At 39.1% G+C, this 23,493-nt stretch overlaps 1 protein-coding gene across 1 annotated transcript in view; it reads right to left on the reverse strand.

Annotated features, from left to right (window-relative positions):
* LPP (LIM domain containing preferred translocation partner in lipoma) overlaps nucleotides 1–23,493 on the reverse strand; it is a 729,950-nt gene that overhangs the window by 279,741 nt on the left and 426,716 nt on the right. The window contains exon 7 of the mRNA XM_068970945.1: nucleotides 2–691. Within this exon, the coding sequence (XP_068827046.1) occupies nucleotides 2–691 (690 nt within the window). The remainder of the gene's footprint in view (nucleotide 1; nucleotides 692–23,493) is intronic.

The following is a 23,493-nucleotide window of genomic DNA, read 5'->3' on the forward strand; positions in this document are numbered from 1 at the left end:
CCTTTGGTTGCAGTGGTGGTACACAGGGGGCTGGAACAGGATCTGTGATATAGGTCTTCTTGGGACCAGCAACTGGATACATCCCAGCAGGGTTCTGGTTCCCAGGGCCAGAAGGAGTATACCCTTGTTCCCGCTTCCAGGTATTTGGATGGCCTTGTTGACCGTAAGAAGGATCAGAGTCATTTTTGCCCCCATAGCCAGGCCCCACTGCACAATAGGGTTCATAATAGCGTCCTTGGTTGGGAGCATACCCGTAGCCAGGCTCAGGCTGAAGTCCTGGTGGTGGAACATATGCATAATCCATGCCTCCCCGTGTAGAAGGAGGTGGACCTTGCCCAGAGATAGGAACTGGTTGAGTGTTATAACCTTGGGCCCCTGGCCCTGAACCATAAAACTGTCCTGGTGAAGGAGCAGCCATGTAATGGGAGCTGGGCTGGGCTGACTTCACCTGCACATTGAAGGTAGGTCTTGAAGGGGTGGATGCTGTAGTGTAAGAAGCTGGGACAGGCTGAGGCTGGGGTTTTAGTGTTCCAATTGGAGCCACAGGGATTGGTCCAGCCTGGGGTGCAGGCTGTGGCTTCAGTGTAGACTTCTTAGTTGCTGTCAGAGGGGGTTGGTTTGGTATGACCATTCTCTTATGTCCTGTGACAGGGGTGGAGACTGGAGGAGAAGCTGTTGAACTAGTAGTACCCTAAAGGAGGAGAGAGAAAAGGAAAAAAAAAAAAAAAAAAGACAAAGATTACTGCTAATGCAAAATAAATATACATAAACAAATATTAATAAATGTTATTATATTTTTGTATTAACTCTGCAAAACATAAAGAAGGCATGGCTCCTGCCATCTAAAAGTTCACAGACTAACACAAAAATCAACTGTGCTTCTGTGCAATGAACAATCCAGAAAAGAAACTAAGGAAACAATTCCACTTATAATAACATCAGAAAGAAAGAAAGAAAAAAAAACTTAGGAAAAAAAAAAAAAAAACTTAACCAAAGAGGTGAAAGAATTACACATTGAAAAGCATAAAATACTGCTAATAAATTAAAGAAGACACAACTAAATGGAAAGACATGCAGTCTTCATGGATTGAAAGACAATATTGTAAATACATTAATACTATCCATAGTAATCTATAGATTTAATGTAATCCCTGTAAAAATTCCAACTGAACTTTTCTGAAAAATGGAATCGCAAGAGACTGAATAGCCAAAACAACCTTAAAAGAAGACTGAAGTTCCCACATGCAACTTCAAAATTTATTACAAAATTATAATACGCAAACAATGTTCTACTGGCATAAAGACAAACATAGACCAATGAGATAGAACAGAGAACCCAGAAATGAACCCTTGCATACACAGTCTCTTGACTTTTGACTTGGGTGCCAAGATCATTTGATGGGGAAAGGATAGTTTTTACAATAAGTGGTGCTGGGAATACCGGACATCCGCATGCAAAAGAATGAAGCTGCACCCTTACTTTACACCACATACAAAGAATAACCCCAAATCAAAATGTAAGAGATAAAGCTCTTTTTTAAAAAAAAGAGGAAAAAAATTATGACAGTGGACTTGGTAATGACTTTTTAAAATACATACTGAAATATCAGAGCCAAGAGAAAATAAATTGAACAATGTGATCTCAAACAAACTGCCCAAAGACTTGATCACCATCAAGTGCAATACTAGAAAAAGAGAAGGGAAGGGCTAAAGAGAGGGAACAAAAATAAAATGAGAAGCATTGAGAGGAATAAACATATACCCCTGGCACAATCAAAGAAATACTAAATTTAGGATCAGATTCCTGTTAAGAGTGATTTACTAAAGATAACACAAAAGCAGCCTTCTCCTCCCTTTATGTCTTCTATTTCTGTTGCAGTCATTTGTTCAATTCAAAAATATTTGCTGAATATCCTAAAAAGGACCTAAGAGCACAAAGATTAAGAGACCTTTTGCTTAACTGTGAGATGTCTTGGTCAGTCTGGGAATAAGTAAAGGCTTAGAAAAGGTCTGAAAATTCAAGCATTCATCCTGAGGCACTGCTCTATTAGGGATCTGTAAACATGCCAGTAACAGAATTTTAATTTTGCTCTTCCCTATTATGATTAGATTTGTTAATACAAAAATGAACAACTACACCCTATTTTGGTTGCTCATTAATCTCCAAATAAATTCCAATATGTATAAGAAGACTCAATATAAGACTTTGTATTATTCTAGTGTCGTTTATTCACACCAAGCCATTAGAGAGATATGCATGGCAGGGGTGCAGATGCTGCTAACTGCTTTCTCATACACACTCCCCTTCTCCATTACTCAAAAGATTTCAGTTTTTTTAAGAGCAGTAATATGCTCACACTTCCCTAGAACTTTGCATGCAGGAGTTGCCATGTGATGCACCTCTGGCTAATGAGATGTATGCAAAGCATTTCTGGAAAAACTAGAGCTCTCCTGACATAGCATCATCCTTTCTTAGTTTTCCCCTTTCTTCCTTCCCTCCTGGGATGTGGCTGTGAGGCTGGAGATGGTACAGCTATCCTATTCTCGCCATAATATCCAAGTAGATCTATTTAGATATATGGCTTTCTGCGGATAGCTTTATGATGATCTCAGCTAGAGATAAAGATGAAAACAATCCCAGGGACATTTGATTAACATATAGTGGTTCTCAGCTGGAGAGGGAATCACCTAGTGACAAGGGAGAGATCAGAAATGTGTGGCAATGCCTTTCGTTGTCAGTGATTAGGGGATGCTATTTTCATTGAGCAGGTAGAAGGTGAAAACACATCAGTGTTAAACTAAAGCGGACAACAGTGCCCCTGTTGACAGATACTAAAAAACTCTTGAGTCACATTTCTTCCAGGAACCTGATTGTGATGTCCCCAGCTATCAACCGTGGAGGGTCATTGGTCCTTTCTAGGATCTTTCTTCTACAACACTCTTTTCTATTCACAATCAACTGCTCCCCGGCACGTCGGTCCTCTTGAATGTACAGGATGACAGTTCTGACTCTGCTAGCCCCAGACTATCATTTCGTCCCTAATGGCTTCTCTATACCCAAATAGACCTATATACACAGGACATATATAAATCAGTTCCTTGGAAGGGGCTGGTTTCTGTGTGCTAGCATTTTTGTTGGGTTCTGACTGTGACAGCTATCTTTTCCTATCATTTGTGATTTGTCTCAGTTGTAGTTTCCCAGAGATTTTGTAATCTTAGATTTAATTTTCTGTTAAATTATAAGAAACTGTTGAATAGAGTTATCTTTTTTCCCCTTTTTGATAGCCTCTCATAGGGCCAACTTGCCATCTCCTTTTGTAATTTAAGTAACATGAAAATTCTTGTCTTGGTGGAGTAGCATTTCCCTCTCTAGAAGGGTGGTCCCAATAGTACCCAATAGAAGATGTTATTTCCACATTAAGCAATTTGTTAAAATACATATCATGAAAAAACAGGCTTCCCTGGTGGCTCAGAGGTTAACGCGTCTCCCCCCAGTGCAGGAGACCCGGGTTCGATCCCTGGGTTCGATCCCTGGGTTGGGAAGATCCCCTGGAGAAGGAAATGGCAACCCACTCCAGTATTCTTGCCTGGAGAATTCCATGGACAGAGGATCCTGGTGGGCTATAGCCCACGGGGTGGCAAAGAGTTGGACACGACTGAGCAACTTCACTTTCACTTTCTTTCATGGAAAATCTCCAAAATAAATACTCAGTAAGATCCTGACATTCTGAAGAAGAGAGTACAGAAGATTCAGCTTGAACCTAAAAGCATGCAAGGTTAGATTTTTTTAGTCAACCATGTCAATCTTAAAAAAATGTCTGCATGAATGGAATTGAATATAAGAACGAATAAAGCTTTTCTTTTCTTTGATGACTCAAGATCAGCAGAAACCCAGAGTTCCTATTTTAAACACTTTACAAACTCAACTATAAATGGAGACAGTGACGGAGCAACTGGGTTAATGGCAGGCATACTCTACACCGCAGCTGGAAAGGAGTCTGCCCCCAAAACAGACACTTAACAGTCACATACTTTGAAGATGAAAACCAGTCATATTTATAAAGTAAACAACAAAGAATTAATCCTAATCCTTAGAAGCAACTTTTTTCAACCAATTTCTCTTCTTTCTTGGTGAACATGCACACATGTGCACACACATACACTGCTTAAAGATTCCTAAAGACTTTGAAGGAAGGCATCAGGGCACAATTTCAGGAGCCATTGCCTTCTTCTAGGAAACAGCTCACTAGATGAGAAGGATTCTCAAAACAATATTATAAATTCTGCTGTGTATGTGCCGGCATGTTTCTGAGTGTTTTCTATCTCATAGATATGTGTGTGAAAATAGCACACTTAGCTATAATTTTTTTCATTTGCAATTTAAAACTCTTTACCTCATTGGAGGTGGAAGGGGGTAAAGAACAGGAATCATTTTAAAGCATATTTATTTATGTTCTTTATGGTAAAAGAGAGCTATGGCAACACTTTCCTTGCCCACATATTCAATTAAATACATAGCGAATCTTTTCTACTTACTGGATTAGACACTTCCAAATATTTATTTTTGGCATTTCTTTTTCTTTTTCTGCAGGAATTCTTGAAGTTTTATCATGATTTAACATTTTAATTTTGAAAATCATGCACATTTTAAAGATCACACACACACACATATATATTTTTTCCCTGAGGCTCGAATCTCTGTAGCAGTCTTCTAATATGGTTATTTGTCCATCAATCATTTTCTAGGCTTCTTCAACATGGAAAGCTTGGTAAGGTTAATGGGAAGAGAGTAGCATCCCAGGATGAAGAGGGCATGTCTACATGCCCCCCCCACCCCACCCCGCCCCAGGAGTTTGTAGTCTGGAGGAAGGACTGCTAAATAATCAATAACTGTTGAATGGATGTCTCCACTACCAGAAAGAACTGGCTGTGGCTGAGAGATAAGAACAGACGAGGGTTTATAAGTGCACATCTTGTGCCCACCTTTGGGAGCAAGCCCTCAACTTCCTTTATGCCCAAAGTGGAATAACAACTAACATTCCTCTACCCCTCTCACCCATGACCCACCCATTCCCTAAACACACCCCTGCATGTGTACATGTGCGCACACGCTTCTAATCTAATCTATGACCATGCCTTCTACATTGTTCATTTCAGTTCAGTTCAGTCACTCAGTTGTGTCCAACTCTTTGCGACCCCATGAATTGCATCACGCCAGGCCTCCCTGTGTATCCCCAACTTCTGGAGTTCACTCAGACTCACGTCCATCGAGTCAGTGATGCCATCCAGCCATCTCATCCTCTGTCACCCCTTCTTTTCCTGCCTCCAATCCCTCCCAGCATCAGAGTCTTTTCCAATGAGTCAACTCTTCGCATGAGGTGGCCAAAGTATTGGAGTTTCAGCTTCAGCATCATTCCTTCCAAAGAAATCCCAGGGCTGATCTCCTTTAGGATGGATTGGTTGGATCTCCTTGCAGTCCAAGGGACTCTCAAGAGTCTTCTCCAGTACCACAGTTCAAAAGCATCAATTCTTCGGTGCTCAGCTTTCTTCACAGTCCAACTCTCACATCCATACATGACTACTGGAAAAACCATAGCCTTGACTAGATGGACCTTTGTTGGCAAAGTGATGTCTCTGCTTTTGAATATGCTATGTAGGTTGGTCATAACTTTCCTTCCAAGGAGTAAGCGTCTTTTAATTTCAAGTCCATTAGATGCAAAATATTCAGAACATGAAAGACTATTTCCATCCCCTCATTCTTACTGGACTTATTTTTCCACTGATCTCCAGTAGCATATTGGGCACCTACCCACCTGGGGAGTTCCTCTTTCAGTATCCTATCATTTCGCCTTTTCATATTGTTCATGGGGTTCTCAAGGCAAGAATACTGAAGTGGTTTGCCATTCCCTTCTCCAGTGGACCACATTCTGTCAGACCTTTCCACCATGACCTGCCCATCTTGGGTGGCCCCACATGGCATTGCTTAGTTTCATTGAGTTACACAAGGCTGTGGTCCATGTGATCGGATTGACTAGTTTTCTGTGAGTATGGTTTCAGTGTGTCTGCCCTCTGATGCCCTCTCGCAACACCTACCATCTTATTTGGGTTTCTCTTACCTTGGACATGGGGTATCTCTTTACGGCTGCTGCAGCAAAGCACCGCTGCTGCTCTTTACCTTGGACGAGGGGTATGTCTTCTACATAAGCCCTTAATATCTCTGGCATCCCTGTGCTTTACCCTAGTCTCACTTTCTCTCTCTGAGTTCTGGCTTTCATCATCACTTTTCAGAGCTCTTTACAGTCATGATCTAACTTTATTTCTCTCCCATATCTCCTCAATACTGTCACAGTGATATTACCTCTAATGTGAATACTTGATCCTGACTCTCTATTCATCTACATTTGCAAATGACTCTGCCTTGTGTTGAACTCTTTTTATTATTCTCTCTCCCTTTTTAAATACACTGTATAAGGACTCTACAATCTAGCCCTTGCTTTTCTGTCCAGCCACCTCCCTATTTCCACCATCACTCACAGTATACATCCAATATTAGGCTTATGTAGAGATACGAACAGACCATACACTCATGTGTCTGCTCATATCTGTTAGCCAGGACCTCCTCCTACAATCTATGACTTGTTCTTTATAACTCTCCACTATGTTTCTCCTTTGTCGCTCAGACACAGCCATCTTCTGCTTGGCAGTTGCTACTAATTCTTCCAGTCTCTGATCAAGTGGTGCCTCTTCTGTAACGTCTTTTCAGAAGTCTAGAGATCTTCATTCAACAGTTACTATGTATTCACCCCTGTACCAGATTATAAACTGCTGGGGAATGGGGAGACATCCTAAAATACTATCCTCTTCCCAATAGCTCACAGAGATTAACATGTTGATGATATTCACAAAATGCTTAATAGAAAAATAAAAATGTGAAAAGACATAAAAATCATCTGGAAGGACTTCTACGGTACTTTAGTCATAGCCACGATGGGCTTAGTATGCTGCTGCTGCTAAGTCGCTTCAGTTGTGTCCGACTCCTAGCGACCCCATGGACTGCAGCTTTGTATGTGATATGAGCCCATTCAGTCGTGTCCGACTCTTTGCGACCCCATGGACTGTAGCACAGCAGGCTCTTCCATCCATGGGATTCTCCAGGCAAGGATACTGGAGTGGGTTGCCATTTTCTTCTCCAGGGGAACTTCCTGACCCAGGAATCAAACCCGGGTCTCCCGCCTTGCATGCAGGCGCTTTACCCTCTGAGCCACTGTGGAAGCCCCAGCTTTGTATAGACCTCCATTAAACCAATTACCTTACAGTGTTTTAATAACTGACTTGTTTTTTCTATAAGTTGGGAAAAAGTCAAACTGCAAGCTGAAAGTGAAAGTGTTAGTCACTCAGTAGTGTCCAACTTTTTGTGATCCCATAGACTATAGCCTGCCAGGCTTCTCTGTACATGGGATTCTCCAGGTAAGAATACTGGAGTGGCTTGCCATTCTCTTCTCCAGGGGATCTTCATGACCCAGGGATTGAACCCGGGTCTCTCACATTCAGGCAGATTCTTTACCATCTGAGCCACCAGGGAAAATCAAATTATCATGGCCATAGATAGAAATTTGTCTTCTGTAATAAAGAGGGCACTCAAGAACCACCATGTCTATTCAACAGTGATAGCAAAGACCCAGCCTCTTTATAGCTTTCTGCCAGAAGTACTTTTCCAATATTTTTATAAAAGTGCTACTGACAACTTGAGTCAACATGTTGCCCAATTGCCCATGAATAATGATCCTTTTTATCTGACATAGGACCTCCTCTCCTCTCTATTAAATCTCTCCAGAATTATGCCCACAACTTGAAATACCTTCTCTGTATGAACACTCTCCTGAATTTCGATCTGCAGAACCCATCTATACTTGAAATACCAGGTCCAAATATTCAACTGCCTATTTCATGTGTTTACTTGGATGTCTCAGACACTCTTCAGCCTCAAGATGTTAAAAACTGTTTCAGCATCTTCCTTGAATCTGCTTTTCATGCCTTTCATTTGATTTTCTTGTCCATTCTGGTGTTTTCCAAATGAGAACACTAGGAGTCATTCTTGACCCTCTCCCTCACATCCCATTCAAGCATCAAATCCTGGTGACCCTATTCCCTAAATAGGCAACATCTACATTTCACCATTTCCTCTACTGTAAGCCAACTCCAAGACACTACACCACCTCTCACAAGGACTTATCCAACAGCACTCACTCTGGTCTCCCAGAGGCTATGCTTGTTCCCCTTTAATGAATCCTTCATTCTGTAGGAAGAGTTAAGTAAGAATGGGATGTGCATGCTCAGTTGTGTTCGTGTGACTCCACGGACTATGGCCCACCATAGTGCTGGAATGTTCTGGAATTTTCCAGGCAAGAATACTGGAGTGGGTTGCCATTTCCTACTCCAGAGGATCTTCCTGACTCAGGGATCAGACTCTCCTTTCGGGCATCTCCTTCATTGACAGGCAGATTCTTAACCACTATCGTCACCTGTAAGAGGGTACAGTGGTTTGGTGGTTTAGTTGCTAAGTCATGTCTGACTGATTGCAACCCCATGGACTATAGCCTGCCAGGCTCCTCTGTCCATGGGATTCTCTGGGCAAGAACACTGAATGGATTGCCACTTGTTTCTCCAGGGGATCTTCCCAACCCAGGAATCGAACCTGGGTCTCCTGAATTGCAGGCAGATTCTTTACCAATTGAGCTACAAGGGAAGCCCGTAGATGGTATAGGAAGAGTGATTTCTCCCAAATGCAGATCTAATCACATTACTTTCCTGCTGAAAAGTCTTCAGTCCTTTAGTGGAGTGATTTGCACCCAGTCTATCTCTTCTGCCTCTCCTTGAGAGGTCAATGTCATGTCACTCTCTGACACTGACTTCCTTTCATAGTTGACATGCCAGACTCTCTGCCATCTCATGCATTATACCTCTGTGCTTCCCCACCTCTCTCTGGATTCTGTATTGAGCTAATTTCTAAGAACCCTTGAAGTCTCAGCCTGAGTATCAGTCCCCTCAGTGAGCCATTGCCCAAATCCTCTGGCACAGTGAGCACTGTATCTCTCTTCTGCACGTAGCACGCTTGTGCATGTCTCTTTTCATAGGGTTAGGGACAGTCCCTTTTTACTGCTGCTTCTCATTGGCTTTTTCATATCATAGCACATAACAGGCATTTAACAAATACTTGAATAAATGAATAATGGTCTCCCAAGAAAAATTCATTTCTCTTGTCAGATTACAAAAAAAAAAAAAGCAAAATATAAGGTATCTCATTTCTTTTATTACTTGACAATCAAGAAAGTCTCATATGTTTAATGCATGCTTAATTACAGTAACCTCATTAGTCTCTTCTTCCCTCTAAATAATTTAAGGACTTTACTATTGGAATTTATTACTTACTACTATCTTTCAAAGCAGCATCTGAAGTGCTTATTTTCATTTTAATGGTCAGATTATATATATATGTAAGTTTTACTTGATATTCACTCAAATCCCCTACAGAAATAGTCAAGTGGCAAATTTTAAATAATTGTACCATGAAAAGAAAGAAACTAAAACATTTAAAAATAATCTTAACACATATTGAAAGGAAACATATTTTGAATTAACTATCAAATAACTATAATACCCCAATCCCATAAAATTTAAATAATCCAAAGTATCTATTCAACAAAACTTTACTGAAATTCCACTATGTGTTAGGCACTGAGCTAGTTGCTAAAGCCACAACAAGACAAAGGGAATCAAAGTTGCTGCACTAAATAATTCTTCACTCAAATTTTTTACAAAAATGTTTGTAGTGAGCAAAAATGACTTATATTTGGAATGAAAACTTTCTAAGGTAACAGAAAGGGAAAATATATAAAAGCTAAAGTCGGACATATACACAGCAACATAAAACTCAAATCCCCTTCCTTAAATTTGGTTCTAGGTATTATAAACACATGAAAATATGCTTAAGATGTTAAATGAAAATGTAAATGTTAAATGAAAAACACAGAATGTGAAATCAATCATATGTACAATACAACTGAGGCTACACAGAATGGTATTTCCATATGGGCAAGGACTAGACAAACTATGGAAAGAGTGATGGTTGATTTGTTAGAAGATAGGGTTACAAATATTTCAGCTTCACTTTTCTTTTCATGACAGTTGTGTAAAGTTATTTGAACAAAACCTAGTGTCCATTTGTCACCTGGAGCTATGTATTTCATCCATATATCTTTGCGGCAGGAAAAACAATCTAAAATACCAACTGATATTTTTTAAAAGATAAAATAATAGTAAACACTTAGAAAGCATTTACTTTGTGTAAACATTTTCTATCCAATGCAGTTTATACTTACTCCTTACAGGTACCCTTGAGACAGAATCTATTACTTATCCTTAGTTTCCAGATGAAGATACTGAAGCATATGTATCTGAAACATGTATTTATGCAAGGTTACAAAGCTAGCAAATGGCAGTCATAGGATCCAACCCAGGAAGCCTAGTTCTGTTCTGTAGTTTGAAGTTTTAAAAACCATGCCACCTCTCTTCCCCGATGGCTCATGGGGTAAAGAATCCACGTGCCATGAAGAAGACATAGGCGACGTGGATTTGATCCTTGGGTCAGGAAGATCCCCTGCAGAAGGAAACGGCAACCAGCTCTAATATTCTTGCCTGGAAAATCCTATGGAGAAGGCGGGTGGCCTACAGTTCAAAGGGTTGCAAAGGGTTGGACACAACTGAGCAACTAAACACTATTATCATTCTTGGGTAAAGAAAAAGTAAAATAAACCACATATGAGAAATTCATGTAAACAAACACAGAGGCCTTCTCAGTCTATGTGGGTTCAGAAAAATATTTCTGTGGAGAAGAAAACTAATGGAGTAAATGGTACAACAGACAGCAAGTGATATTTAGCATTGTTACCTGGGGAACAACAGAGGGACATGAACTGTATAAAATAAGAGTCCATGGTGTCAGGCAGCTGCTGTACTGTGTCAGTTGATTACTGCTGTGTGGAAAATGGATCGGAGGTTCCTCTTCTGACTTTAAAGCTATGCTCATTTTTGGGGGGCGGGGGGGGGGTGGGCAAACACAATGAAGACAAATGAAGGATTTTTACAGGCCAATTGTACTGCAGGAGGTGCATTTTCCAACTTCCATTCTCAGTTAAGAATATTGGCAGATAGAAATGCCCTAGAGGATGATCAATTAAATTGAAGGGTCCTGCAATAAAATTCAGGATCAAAAAAATCCCAGCTTTGCCACTATTTAGAGCTGAGTGACACTGGAATATTCACACTACTTTCCCACCAGACTGACTCTAGCTGAACAACAAACAAGATCTAGGAATACTGTCATTTTATCCTCCTTTCCAAAAAGTAGTCTATCTTATTCTTCAAATAAAAGTCGTTCTATAACAACCCCGAAAAAGGAGCTTCACTGCTCAAGACACAGACTTGAGGGGAGTATGCTCATGTCTCTTTTCCTTCTAATACTATCCTTATACAAAAGAAGTCATAAGGACATTCAAAACCCAGTGATTCCAAGAGTAAATTCTGAATATTTGCAATGAGTTTTACTGGCCAAAAAGAGCTTGATCTTATCACTAAAATTTCACACCAAGTAGGTACTTAATAAATCATGACAGGATAAATCAATGGACAGACCTGGTGTCTGAGTTTACATAGTGCAAGTAAAAAAAAAAAAAAAAAAGAAACCCAAGCTTACCTATTTCAGTTATAATGCCATGCATCCCTCCCTTTTTTTTTTTTTTTTGCTACTTGTTTTTTGCTCAAGAAAAATTACTTACCATTTTCTCCAAGCCCTTAATATAGAAAATGACTTAATTTTGCATCTTGAGTCCCCTCACTGATTGCCTTCCAGTATTCAGGCTTTAATACCCATGGTTGCATTCCTTGCTCATTCCAGTCATACACTTTTCACTTGCTAGATAACCCCATGAGATAGAAAGCAATCCAACAGACTAAGAGCACAATGTATGAATATGCTTCTATACATCCAGAAGTACTTTTCAAGTCTGACTGCACAACAGAATCACTGAATGCTCTATAAACACAAAGTGTCTTTCACTTAGAGCTTTTTAGATATAAATTATCTTAGCCCTACTCCTTGGGGAGTGAAATCTGGAAATTAAAAAGGGGAGGAATAAATGATTTTCTGTTGCAACCGGAGTTGAGAACCACCTATTTAGGTTAAAGAAGAATAGGGAATTATACCTGGAGCTGGGGGCTATGTGTGATGGGAGGGCATTATCCCAACTGTCTTCAAAGGGCTATGTTCATATAATTCAGACTTAGGGACCAAGGTAATATTTGTTTCTGTAAACTTCTTATGGGCAATTTGAGAGCTAATTTAGTGATATGTATCAGAAGTCCTAACAAAAGCCAAACTTTCATTTTTAAGAATTTAACCAAAAGAAATAATCACAGATGGTTAAACCTTCAGTTTCAAGATATGTTCCTGGCAATGTAATTTATAAAAATAACATATTATGTGCAACTTAAATAATCAGTACTTGGGGACTGGTTAAATAAATGATGGAACATTCCTATAATGAAATATTATATTATTAAAATGTTTCAAAACATATCAACAATCTAGCAACTTCACTTCTGGATATCTACCCCAAAGAACTCAAAACAGGGAAGGACTCTTATCAAGTATCTGTATACTCATGTTCATAGCAGAATTATTCATAATATCCAAAAACGTGAGAGCAACCAAAGTGTCCACTGACAGATGAATGAATAAACAAAATGCAGTATAAACATAGATGTTGTAATATTCAGCTTAAAACAAGAAAGAAATTCTGAAACAGCTAAAACAGGAATGAATCATGAAAACATTAGGCTAAGATGAAATAAGCCAGTTAAAGAGGATATATACACTATGAATCCAATGATATACGATACCTAAAGTCATGAAATTCATGAAGACAAAGCAAAATGTGGTTAACAAGGAGGTCAGAGGAGGGGAGGCATGTTGAGTAATTTTTTAACTGATGCGCATTTTCAGTCTGGGAAAGTAAAAAGTTCTAAACATGGATTACGATTGCACAACTATGTGAATACTTAGTGCCACCTAAATGAATCTTTACCATGATTAAGGTGGTGAATTTTGTTATGTGTCTATTACTAGAACAGGAAAACAAAAAGATGATGGGAAAGAGGCAGAGAAACGGAAAGAAAAAAAAGAAAAAGAAAGTTATACATTATAAAAACACATTAGGGAACACTGTTTTATCAATATATACATCTATCTATACCTCTCATATACACATACACACACACACACACACACACACACACACACACACACAGCTAGAAGCATCTATTCCCAAAATGATAATAGCGGTTATTTTAAGGGGATGATTTTAGAATATATACTTTTCTAGCACAATCATATATTGTGAAAGATATAGATCTTCCCCTGATGTGTGTATATATTCACACATACATATACATAAAAATATAGATTTTGAATAATATGTATGAAATAAATTAGATTATTTTAAAATTTAATACACACCAAAAATATTGTAGTATCCCAACTTCTGTGTGTGTGTTCAGAGTAAAAAAGGAAGGGACATAGGTAAAAATTTTAAATGATTTTAAAATACTTTTAAAAGGTTAAAATGGCATCAGCTGATGCAATTAACAGAAGCTTTTATTTTCATCTTTCTGTATTTTCTACATTAAAGAAAAAATTACCTCATGTGTGGTAACTGAAATCTGGTGAATGGTTAAAATGATCTCAAAGATTACTTTTGAAATTAAAATCACAGGATTTTAATCAGGTTCAGTGAGTTCAAAACAGTGCTACCAATACAGGGATATTATTAATATAATTTTCATTCATTGATGGACTCTTAAAACACACAGACACACACACACACACACACACACACACACACTGCCTGACAAGTCCTCCAGAGAGTTCTTGTCAGAGAGACATAAAGATGTCCCGCTTCCATCATTGTATCAGCCCTTGCTCATTTCACAGTTTAGTGCTTTGGCTTTGAGAACGTGTATTGACAGCTAGAGAGGGGATATTCTTAATACCTTCAGGAGGCTGAAATCGCAAAAACAGTACGCTATGGTATTGTACTCCAGATCAGATTTTGTCTTTGAAACTTCTCCACTTAATTAATTCTCATGGAATTCTGAATGAGTATAAGATACTTTGAAGACAAACTGCTCCCTGGATGTTGAAGATATGGATGCCAGTACGTCAACTTGTTTTCCCAGAAATAAAATTAAGGCAATTGGGAGCACCATGATTCTGCCTGAAGTCTTCTTTTCTTAACCCCTAATTATTCAACAGAAAAAAGCAATGACCCAGGGGAGGCCCTGCACTCATTCATTCATAAAACTAGCATATCATCATATGAACACCTAGAAATCCAGTATTTTAGGGAGTTTTTCCCCTGAATAACCATCAAATGACATGGTATGTCATTAATATTGGAGAGTCTCTGAGGCTTCAATTTATATAAATACCCATAGAATACAGAACACTTAGTCCCTAAGATGCATGGGATTAGCACTGGAAAAAAAGGCATTGTGGTGAGGGTTAATTCAATCTGAGTGCGTTCTGTAATCTAGGGATGTGGCAAGAGGAGGATCTACTTATAAGCGACCTCATAACACCAAGTTATCGCCTCAAGGGCCTATGTGCTTTTCTCCAGTCAGGCCAGGAGTTTACCATAAAGTGCCTGGTGTTGAACTAACAGGTCAAGAAATAATAAAATACAATCTCTGTGAGAATATGCTAGTGAGGGTGCATAATTATATGACTGGTAAAACTCGAAGTTGAAACAATTTCTCTTGTGGGTAAACTGGCAATGAAGAGCCATCAAAATGACGGTAACTTACACCGATAGTATATTTAAAAATAAATTATTAGGAGATGGTGGAGAAAATCATGGTGCATTGTTCTGATGGAATGTTTTGCAGCTGGTAAGCAAGGGAACAGGTATTCAAAATAATGGTCTATAGTAAATTTTAAGGTTATAAGTATTTCAAAGGATATAGGTATTTTTAAATGTCTTACTGATCGCTAATACACTTTCTATGCTGCAATCAGAATATTCCTAAAATCTAAATTGATTGCCTTCTTTTACTAAATTTCCCAAAGGGTCTCATTGCTCTTAGGATGAAGTTCTTTTTTTTTTTTTTTTGTTTCCTGATAAAGTCATCACTTTGCTTCTTAATCTACTCTCCATTCCCTCCCCCAAAAATTGAGGCTCCAGCCATTCTGCAGTTACCCGACTTGAATGCTTTCCAATATGCCCCACTTCCCAACTCCTAACCGGTATTCATCCTTGAGGTTTTAAATAAATTACACTCTAGAAAGCCAGTCCTGAGTATCCATGTCTTGATAAGTGTCCACAGTGGTGTCCTTTTAAAACACTGTACTTTGCTTAATGATAGCACTTGTCCACTGATTTGTCATTCCATTTTAAAATTTTTTAATAATTAATTAATTTGGGGGTGTGTACCCTGCAATGGGAGCACAGAGTCTTAACCACTGGACACCAGAGAAGTCCTTCAATTAACGTCTTTAATATTCTCTTTTCCTCTATGCTTCACACAGGTAAGGATTTTTTCTTGTTCAACATTTTATGCCTCAGTTCACTTCAGTTCAGTCTGGTTGCGAAGCCATCTCAGACTGTTTGTGACCTCATGGACTGCAGCACACCAGGCCTCCCTGTCCATCACCAACTCCCAGACTTTACTCAAACTCAAACTTGAGTCGGTGATGCCATCCAACCATCTCATCCTCTATCGTCCCCTTCTCCTCCCACCTTCAATCTTTCCCAGCATCAGGGTCTTTTCAAATGAGTCAGCTCTTCGCATCAGGTGGCCAAAGTATTGGAGTTAAACCTTCAACATTAGTCCTTCCAATGAATATTCAAGACTGATCTCCTTCAGGATGACTGGTTGGATCTCCTTGCAGTCCAAGGGACTCTTTAGAGTCTTCTCCAACACCACAGTTTAAAAGCATCAATTCTTTGGTGCTCAGCTTTCTTTATAGTCCAACTTTCACATCCATAGATGACTGGAAAAACCATAGCTTTGACTAGATGGGCCTTTGGTAGCAAAGCAATGTCTCTGCTTTTTAATATGCTGTCTAGGTTGGTCATAGCTTTTCTTCCAAGGAGGAGGCGTCTTTTAATTTCATGGCTACAGTCACCATTTGCAGTGATTTTGGAGCCCCCAGAAATAAAGTCTCTTACTGTTTCTACTATTTCCCCATCTATTTGCCATGAAGTGGTGGGACCAGATGCCATGATTTAGTTTTCTGAATGCTGAGCTTTAAGCCAACTATTTCAATCTCCTCTTTCACTTTCATCAAGAGACTGTTTCGTTCTACATCGCTTTCTGCCATAAGGGATATGCTTAGAGTCCAGCAAACATACTCCATATGTATTTATTCAGTGAATGAAATCATTTTAAGAAAGCATTATTGACAAAATCTACAAAGAGATATTCAATGAAATAAAACAAGAATAGCAGTAGTTGGCTAAATGACCACCCCTCCACACTATTATTGGAGAAAGAAATGGCAACTCACTCCAGTGTTCTTGCCTGGAGAATCCCAGGGACGGTGGATCCTGGTGGGCTGCCGTCTATGGGGTCATACAGAGTTGGACATGACTGAAATGACTTAGCAGCAGCAGCAGCTACACTATTTTACTTTCCCCAAGAGCTTTGTGAAGCCAAACCTGTAATTATTTATCCAGAAAGTATTTAAGCATGATAGAAAGTTGTGTAATTCAATCTAATTTTTAAAAACTATTCAGAAGAACTGTATAAGAAAGATCTTTATGACCCAGATAATCATGATGGTGTGTTCACTCACCTAGAGCCAGACATCCTGGAATGTGAAGTCAAGTGGGCCTTGGAAAGCATCACTACAAACAAAGCTAGTGGAGGTGATGGAATTCCAGATGAGCTATTTCAAATCCTGAAAGATGATGCTGTGAAAGGGCTGCACTCAATATGCCAGCAAATTTCAAAAACTCAGCAGTGGCCACAGGACTGGAAAAGGTCAGTTTTCATTCCAATCCCTAAGAAAGGCAATGCCAAAAAATGTTCAAACTACCACACAATTGCACTCATCTCACACACTAGTAAAGTAATGCTCAAAATTCTCCAAGCCAGGCTTCAGCAATACATGAACCGTGAACTTCCAGATGTTCAAGCTGGTTTTAGAAATGGCAGAGAAACCAGAGATCAAATTGCCAACATCTGCCGGATCATGGAAAAAGCAAGAGAGTTCCAGAAAAACATCTATTTCTGCTTTATTGACTATGCCAAAGCCTTCGAATTGTGGATCACAATAAACTGTGGAAAATTCTGAAACAGATGGGAATACCAGACCATCTGATCTGCCTCTGAGAAACCTATATGCAGGTCAGGAAGCAACAGTTAGAACTGGACATGGAACAACAGACTGGTTCCAAATAGGAAAAGGAGTACGTCAAGGCTGTATATTGTCACTCTGCTTCTTTAACTTATATGCAGAGTACATCATGAGAAACACTGGGCTGGAGGAAGCACAAGCTGGAATCAAGATTGCTGGGAAAAATATCAATAACCTCAGATAGCAGATGACACCACCCTTATGGCAGAAAGTGAAGAGGAACTAAAAAGCCTCTTGATGAAAGTGAAAGAGGAGAGTGAAAAAGTTGGCTTAAAGCTCAACATTCAGAAAACGAAGATCATGGCATCTGGTCCTATCACTTCATGGCAAATAGATGGGGAAACAGTGGAAACAGTGGCTTACTTTATTTTGGGGTGCTCCAAAATCACTGCAGATGGTGACTGCAGTCATGAAATTAAAAGACGCTTACTCCTTGGAAGGAAAGTTATGACCAACCTAGATAACATATTCAAAAGCAGAGACATTACTTTGCCAGCAAAGGTCCATCTAGTCAAGGCTATGGTTTTTCCACTGGTCATGTATGGATGCGAGAGTTGGAATGTGAAGAAAGCTGAGTGCTGAAGAATTGATGCTTTTGAACTGTGGTGTTGGAGAAGACCCTTGAGAGTCCCTTGGACTGCAAGGAGATCCAACCAGTCCATTCTAAAGGAGATCAGTCCTGGGTGTTCATTGGATGGACTGATGTTGAAGCTGAACCTCCAACACTTTGGCCACCTCATCCTAAGAGTTGACTCATTGGAAAAGACCCTGATGCTGGGAGGGTTTGGAGGCAGGAAGAGAAGGGGAGGACAGAGGATGAGATGGCTGGATGGCATCACCAACTCGATGGCATGAGTCTGGGTAAACTCCCGGAGTTGTTGATGGACAGGGGGGCCTGGCGTGCTGTGATTCATGGGGTCGCAAAGAGTTGGACATGACTGAGCGACTGAACTGAACTGAACTGAAATGATTCTGAATTATTTTATGTACTTTAGATTTCTTAGCTGTAGATAACAGGAAATATGGTGAGCTTGGTTCGACAACTCTTTTTTACAATCAACTACTACAATAGAACCAACCATTCCAGTCTATTATTGCTACTCAGAAGCCATCAAGAGACAAAAAATGTAAAAGAATGCCATCCCTTCTCTCAAGTCCTACACGGGTTTCTCATTGCTGAAATTTGCTTGTGGAGTGAAGTTAAAATGTGGCCAACTTTGAAGTGCAGTCTGAAGAGAGTAATCTGGTGCAGATATAGACACAAAGGAATTTTTGAGAAAGAAAAAATAAAGTGGACTTATTTTTATATCACTGGAGTTTCAGCTTTAGCATCATTCCTTCCAAAGAAATCCCAGGGTTGAGCTCCTTCAGAATGGACTGGTTGGATCTCCTTGCAGTCCAAGGGACTCTCAAGAGTCTTCTCCAACACCACAGTTCAAAAGCATCAATTCTTCGGTGCTCAGCCTTTTTCACAGTCCAACTCTCAGATCCATACATGACTACTGGAAAAATCATAGCCTTGACTAGATGGACCTTAGTCGGCAAAGTAATGTCTCTGCTTTTGAATATACTATCTAGGCTGCTCATAACTTTTCTTCCAAGGAGTAAGCGTCTTTTAATTTCATGGCTGCAATCACCAGTACTATGGCCACCTCATGCGAAGAGCTGACTCATTGGAAAAGACTTTTATGCTGGGAGGGATTGGGGGCAGGAGAAGAAGGGGACGACAGAGGATGAGATGGCTGGATAGCATCACTGACTCAATGGACGCGAGTCTAAGTGAACTCCAAGAGTTGGTGATGGACAGGGAGGCCTGGCATGCTGCAATTCATGGGTTCACAAAGAGTCGGACATGACTGAGCAACTGAAGTGAAATATTCTTTACAGAATCACAGAGTATTAGAGCTGAAAGGAATTTATAGGTCATAAATTTCTACCTTCTCCTCAAGGACACTAGGCTTGGGAACAATTCATCCAATGTGATAAAGCCTTGAGAGATCAGAATTAGAATTCAGATTTTCTAAGACCACTGATTGGACTCCAATGCCAGCATTCCTGCCATTACACCATAATTTCCAGACTTAGTAACAAGCCTACCAAAAAGAAACAAAACCCAGTTTTGTTTTTTTATCAAAAAGTGAACCTCAGTACATAGATACTGGGCAGCACTGCGTGGAAATCACCCATAAGGCTCAATGGGGACAGGTTGGGTTGCTGTGTTTTCATACAGGAGTTTCCAAAATAGTAGTGGAATTCACTGAGGGAAGCCACCAGTGTGAGCAAGTGACTATATTTGCTTCAATGGAAACAAACAGACCTTCATTCACATATGTCTTAGGGAGTTTGGGTGACCGAAAGTAGAAAAAAAGAATAGGCATTGTGTTACAATCCTCAGACAATACGGTAAGCAAAAATATGCTAAGTCCTATCAAATATTTCAGATAAAATGCTTCAAGGACACTATAGTTACAGCACACTAGGCTCATAGCACAGTCACTAGATGTTTGCTCAGTATTTTTTTCTCCCTTTAGAGAAAACATGCTTTTTAAAAATGATCACTGTATTCTTATTATTATTTTCAAATGATCACTATATTCTTATTATTTGAATCTGCATCATCTGCTTTATCTATTATATGAGAAAATGAAGTTTCTCTTCCCCTAACATATTTGTTCCCAGAAATGGAGGCTGTTTGTCCACTTACTGTAGATGGATAAAAGGGCTGAATCACAGAAGGGTATAATTTCGAAGGAGAGAGCACTTTTGCCACATAGTAGGAGAAAGGGTGGAAAATGTTTTTATAAAAGGCGACTACTAGAGACAAATAAGAGCTCTATTCACCAAACCTGTACATATCCCTTTATACTTGTAAAACAAGCTATGAAAGCACATAATGACTAACTGCAGCAAAATTACTCACATTCTAGCTTTGCATAATCACTAAAATGGTTCTGGTTTTTTAACCCTCCCCCCTCAACAATTCTGCACTCTTAAAAAAATTTTTTTTTCAACCACAGCACAAATGGTTATAGCAAACGAGTGTACCAGGCACATCTGCTGTTTCAGAAAGAATTCACTCTCCTGTGCCAAACCCATGTCTATCGGAAGAAATAAAAATAAATTGCGAGCAGGTTCAGCAAATGCCCAGATAAATCCTGCGATGACCGCATGGGGTAGATTCAGTTCTGTTCATTGGTATGACCGAAAAGGGGAAGGCGATGGGGGAGCTGATCTGGAAGCAAAGGTTTGTCTCACGCCTGCCTGTGTCAGTCACTCAACAGGAGTTAAGGTAGCTCCCTTCTTGCTTTCTCTGGACAACTATTTAGGTAAGAGGATTGAGTTTCACAACCTCAGAAGTGAAGGGAAATTGGCACAATGTTTTGCAATATACGGACAGTCTCCTTAAACACACTAATGGCAAGAATAACAGTCTTAGTGTGAATGGGCCCCCAAACCACCCTTTGCTATTTTGTCCATTTATATTTTTAAAAATATTTACAGATAGAGTTCATTTGATATTTTAGATCATGCAGTGCAGTAAACGTGCTAGACTGTGAAGTAGTAAAGAACCCATTATTTCTTCTAGACAGACACTGTCAGTTGGAAATCTGAAGATAGCTTATGGGAGGGACCACCATTATTTTCGCCATGGCATATGGTGACCAAGCTCTCTTGACGAGCAAAGGAATGGTGGCTGGGCAAGGTCAGAGTATGGGCACCACTTTTGGAACCTTCCAATAGGTGAAATCCTACAAATGGCTGACAGAGGTCAATCATCTGGGGCCTCATTTCTTCAGTGGAACTTCCTTCTGAAAGAGTTATGTCATCCTTCTTTTCTTTTTGGGTTGAAACAAATTCACTTATGCTGTTCTCTGAGTCTCAATTTTCTCCTTATAAGATAAGAGGATTTGCACAGAAGAATTCAAAACTGTCTGGTTGCATAGAGCATCTCAGGAAAGCCTTGATTCCATAAACTATGATACCTGAGGTCTTCTGGAATGGCGAATAAACTAAGACACTTCTCATGCTGGTGCTGTTTTCAACATTTGCTTTGATGAAGCTCAAGACCTATATATATTACAGTATGCTAACCCTCTTATCTGGAGAAGGAAATGACAACCCACTCAGTACTCTTGCCTGGAAAATCCCACAGACAGAGGAAGGAGCCTGGTAAGCTACAATCCATGGGGTCACAAAGAGTCGGACATGACTGAGCGACTTCACTCACTCACTCCTATGTTATAATGTTACAAGAAAATAAAAGAACGTAATGTAAACTTCTACGTATAGCATGATTTAATTCCAATATCTGATTAAGAAAAAACACTTTGTGGTTATTATTTTTTAAAAATTAAGCATTTTGTCCTTTCTCCTCTTTCATTTTAGTTTACAAAATGAACATGGGTACTTATATTTAAGATACAATAGCTTTTTTTACAGAGAAAAAGAATCCTAGATTCAAATATCTTTTCCTTTCAGAAAAAACACTGTATCTTCCCAAGCCACCCAATAGCAAAGAAATACATTAGTTGCCTCTAAATACATGACTTTAGAATTTTTTAAAAATGGTGTCATTCATACAGTCATCAACCATTAACTGACCACCTTGTAAATACCAGGAATTTTGCCAACTGCTGGGTAACAAGTTATAGTTTCTAGCCTCAGTGAATTCAATGATAGGGGAAACAGGCAGAAAACCAGTGGAAACTTTTCAGATTTCCAAAATTCTGACAAACTCTACTTGGAAGACACTACTCTACTGCAACCCACTCATTTCTTAAACATAGAGCTGATTTCTAGCCAGCCAAATAGCACTGTCTTAAGAGGCCAAGGACCAAGGTCCTTCATTCTACTCTCTAACTACTGGAAGACGTTAGGCAAGTTGCTATCTTCTATGTTTCTCAGTTCCTTTCCCCTTAAGGTGCTGGCTAAACAGGTTTCTTTTCTAAACATCACATAGGCAGCTGAATTCAAATATCTTCCTGTTTAAACATCTAGCCTACTCTTTCTCTGATACACTATGTATGTCAGATAAATATCTAGGTAATTCTCATGCACTCTCAAGATTGAGAACTGTGGTGCTAAATAAGTTGAGAGTAGGGATGACATTCTAATATTCACCTATCCATCCTTTCATAAAACTTAGAAAATTGTAGCATAAAGATTAAGACACAGTAGGCTATCAAAACATTACCAAGGAACCAATGCATTAATAAATACTTTCAAACATGAAGTAAGGATGAACTTGTCCCCCATTTTCTTAATTCTGTTGTTTTGTTTGTGTGTGTGTGAAGTCTGTGTGTGTGAACTTTGTGAGTGCTAGGTGTCATCTATATCACTATTTGGTGATTTTAAAAAAGTAAAGTTGTAGAAATAAAAAAGGGAAAATTACCACAAATGATCCCAGGCATCAGAGATGTAATCTATAGAGCTTCTCATTCTATTGCTGGATTTCTTTACTCAATATCCCAGTCATTTAAAAATACAAAACATACAATTTCCCAGAAATACTGTGTATAGATGGCAGGCAGTGGCACTATTTAAGATTTTACTTTACCATTATAAAAAGATAATTTAACTTTGATTATTTATTCTTGTGTCACTCAATCCTTTTTTCAAAGATGTTTGAACAAAACAATGCCATTCACTCTGCTTGGACTTGTGAATGAGTGTGCTACATGAATCTTCAGGTAAGTTGCAGTTTCTTCATAGAAGCAGTAATACTCATTGTAGAAAATAAGGGGAATATTAAAAAAATTAATAAAGAAAATGAAAAACCTTAGTGACAGTAAACTTCTGAATTGCCAAGCTTTATTTTCCCTATGCATTTAAATGTATGTTTGTGTATTTTGTTTTCATGCATATTTGAGTACGTTTGTATGTGTGTGCACATGTGTGTGGCTGGTACAGATGTTAGTGTTTAAATGTGAACCCTGTTTATTATGCAGTTTTATATCTTACATTTTCTTTTAGCATATCATAAATGACAAATTTAAAAATGCTTCAGAAAAACTGTTTAC

Source organism: Capricornis sumatraensis, chromosome 1 (assembly GCF_032405125.1).
Source record: "Capricornis sumatraensis isolate serow.1 chromosome 1, serow.2, whole genome shotgun sequence".
Classification (NCBI taxonomy): Eukaryota; Metazoa; Chordata; class Mammalia; order Artiodactyla; family Bovidae; genus Capricornis; species Capricornis sumatraensis.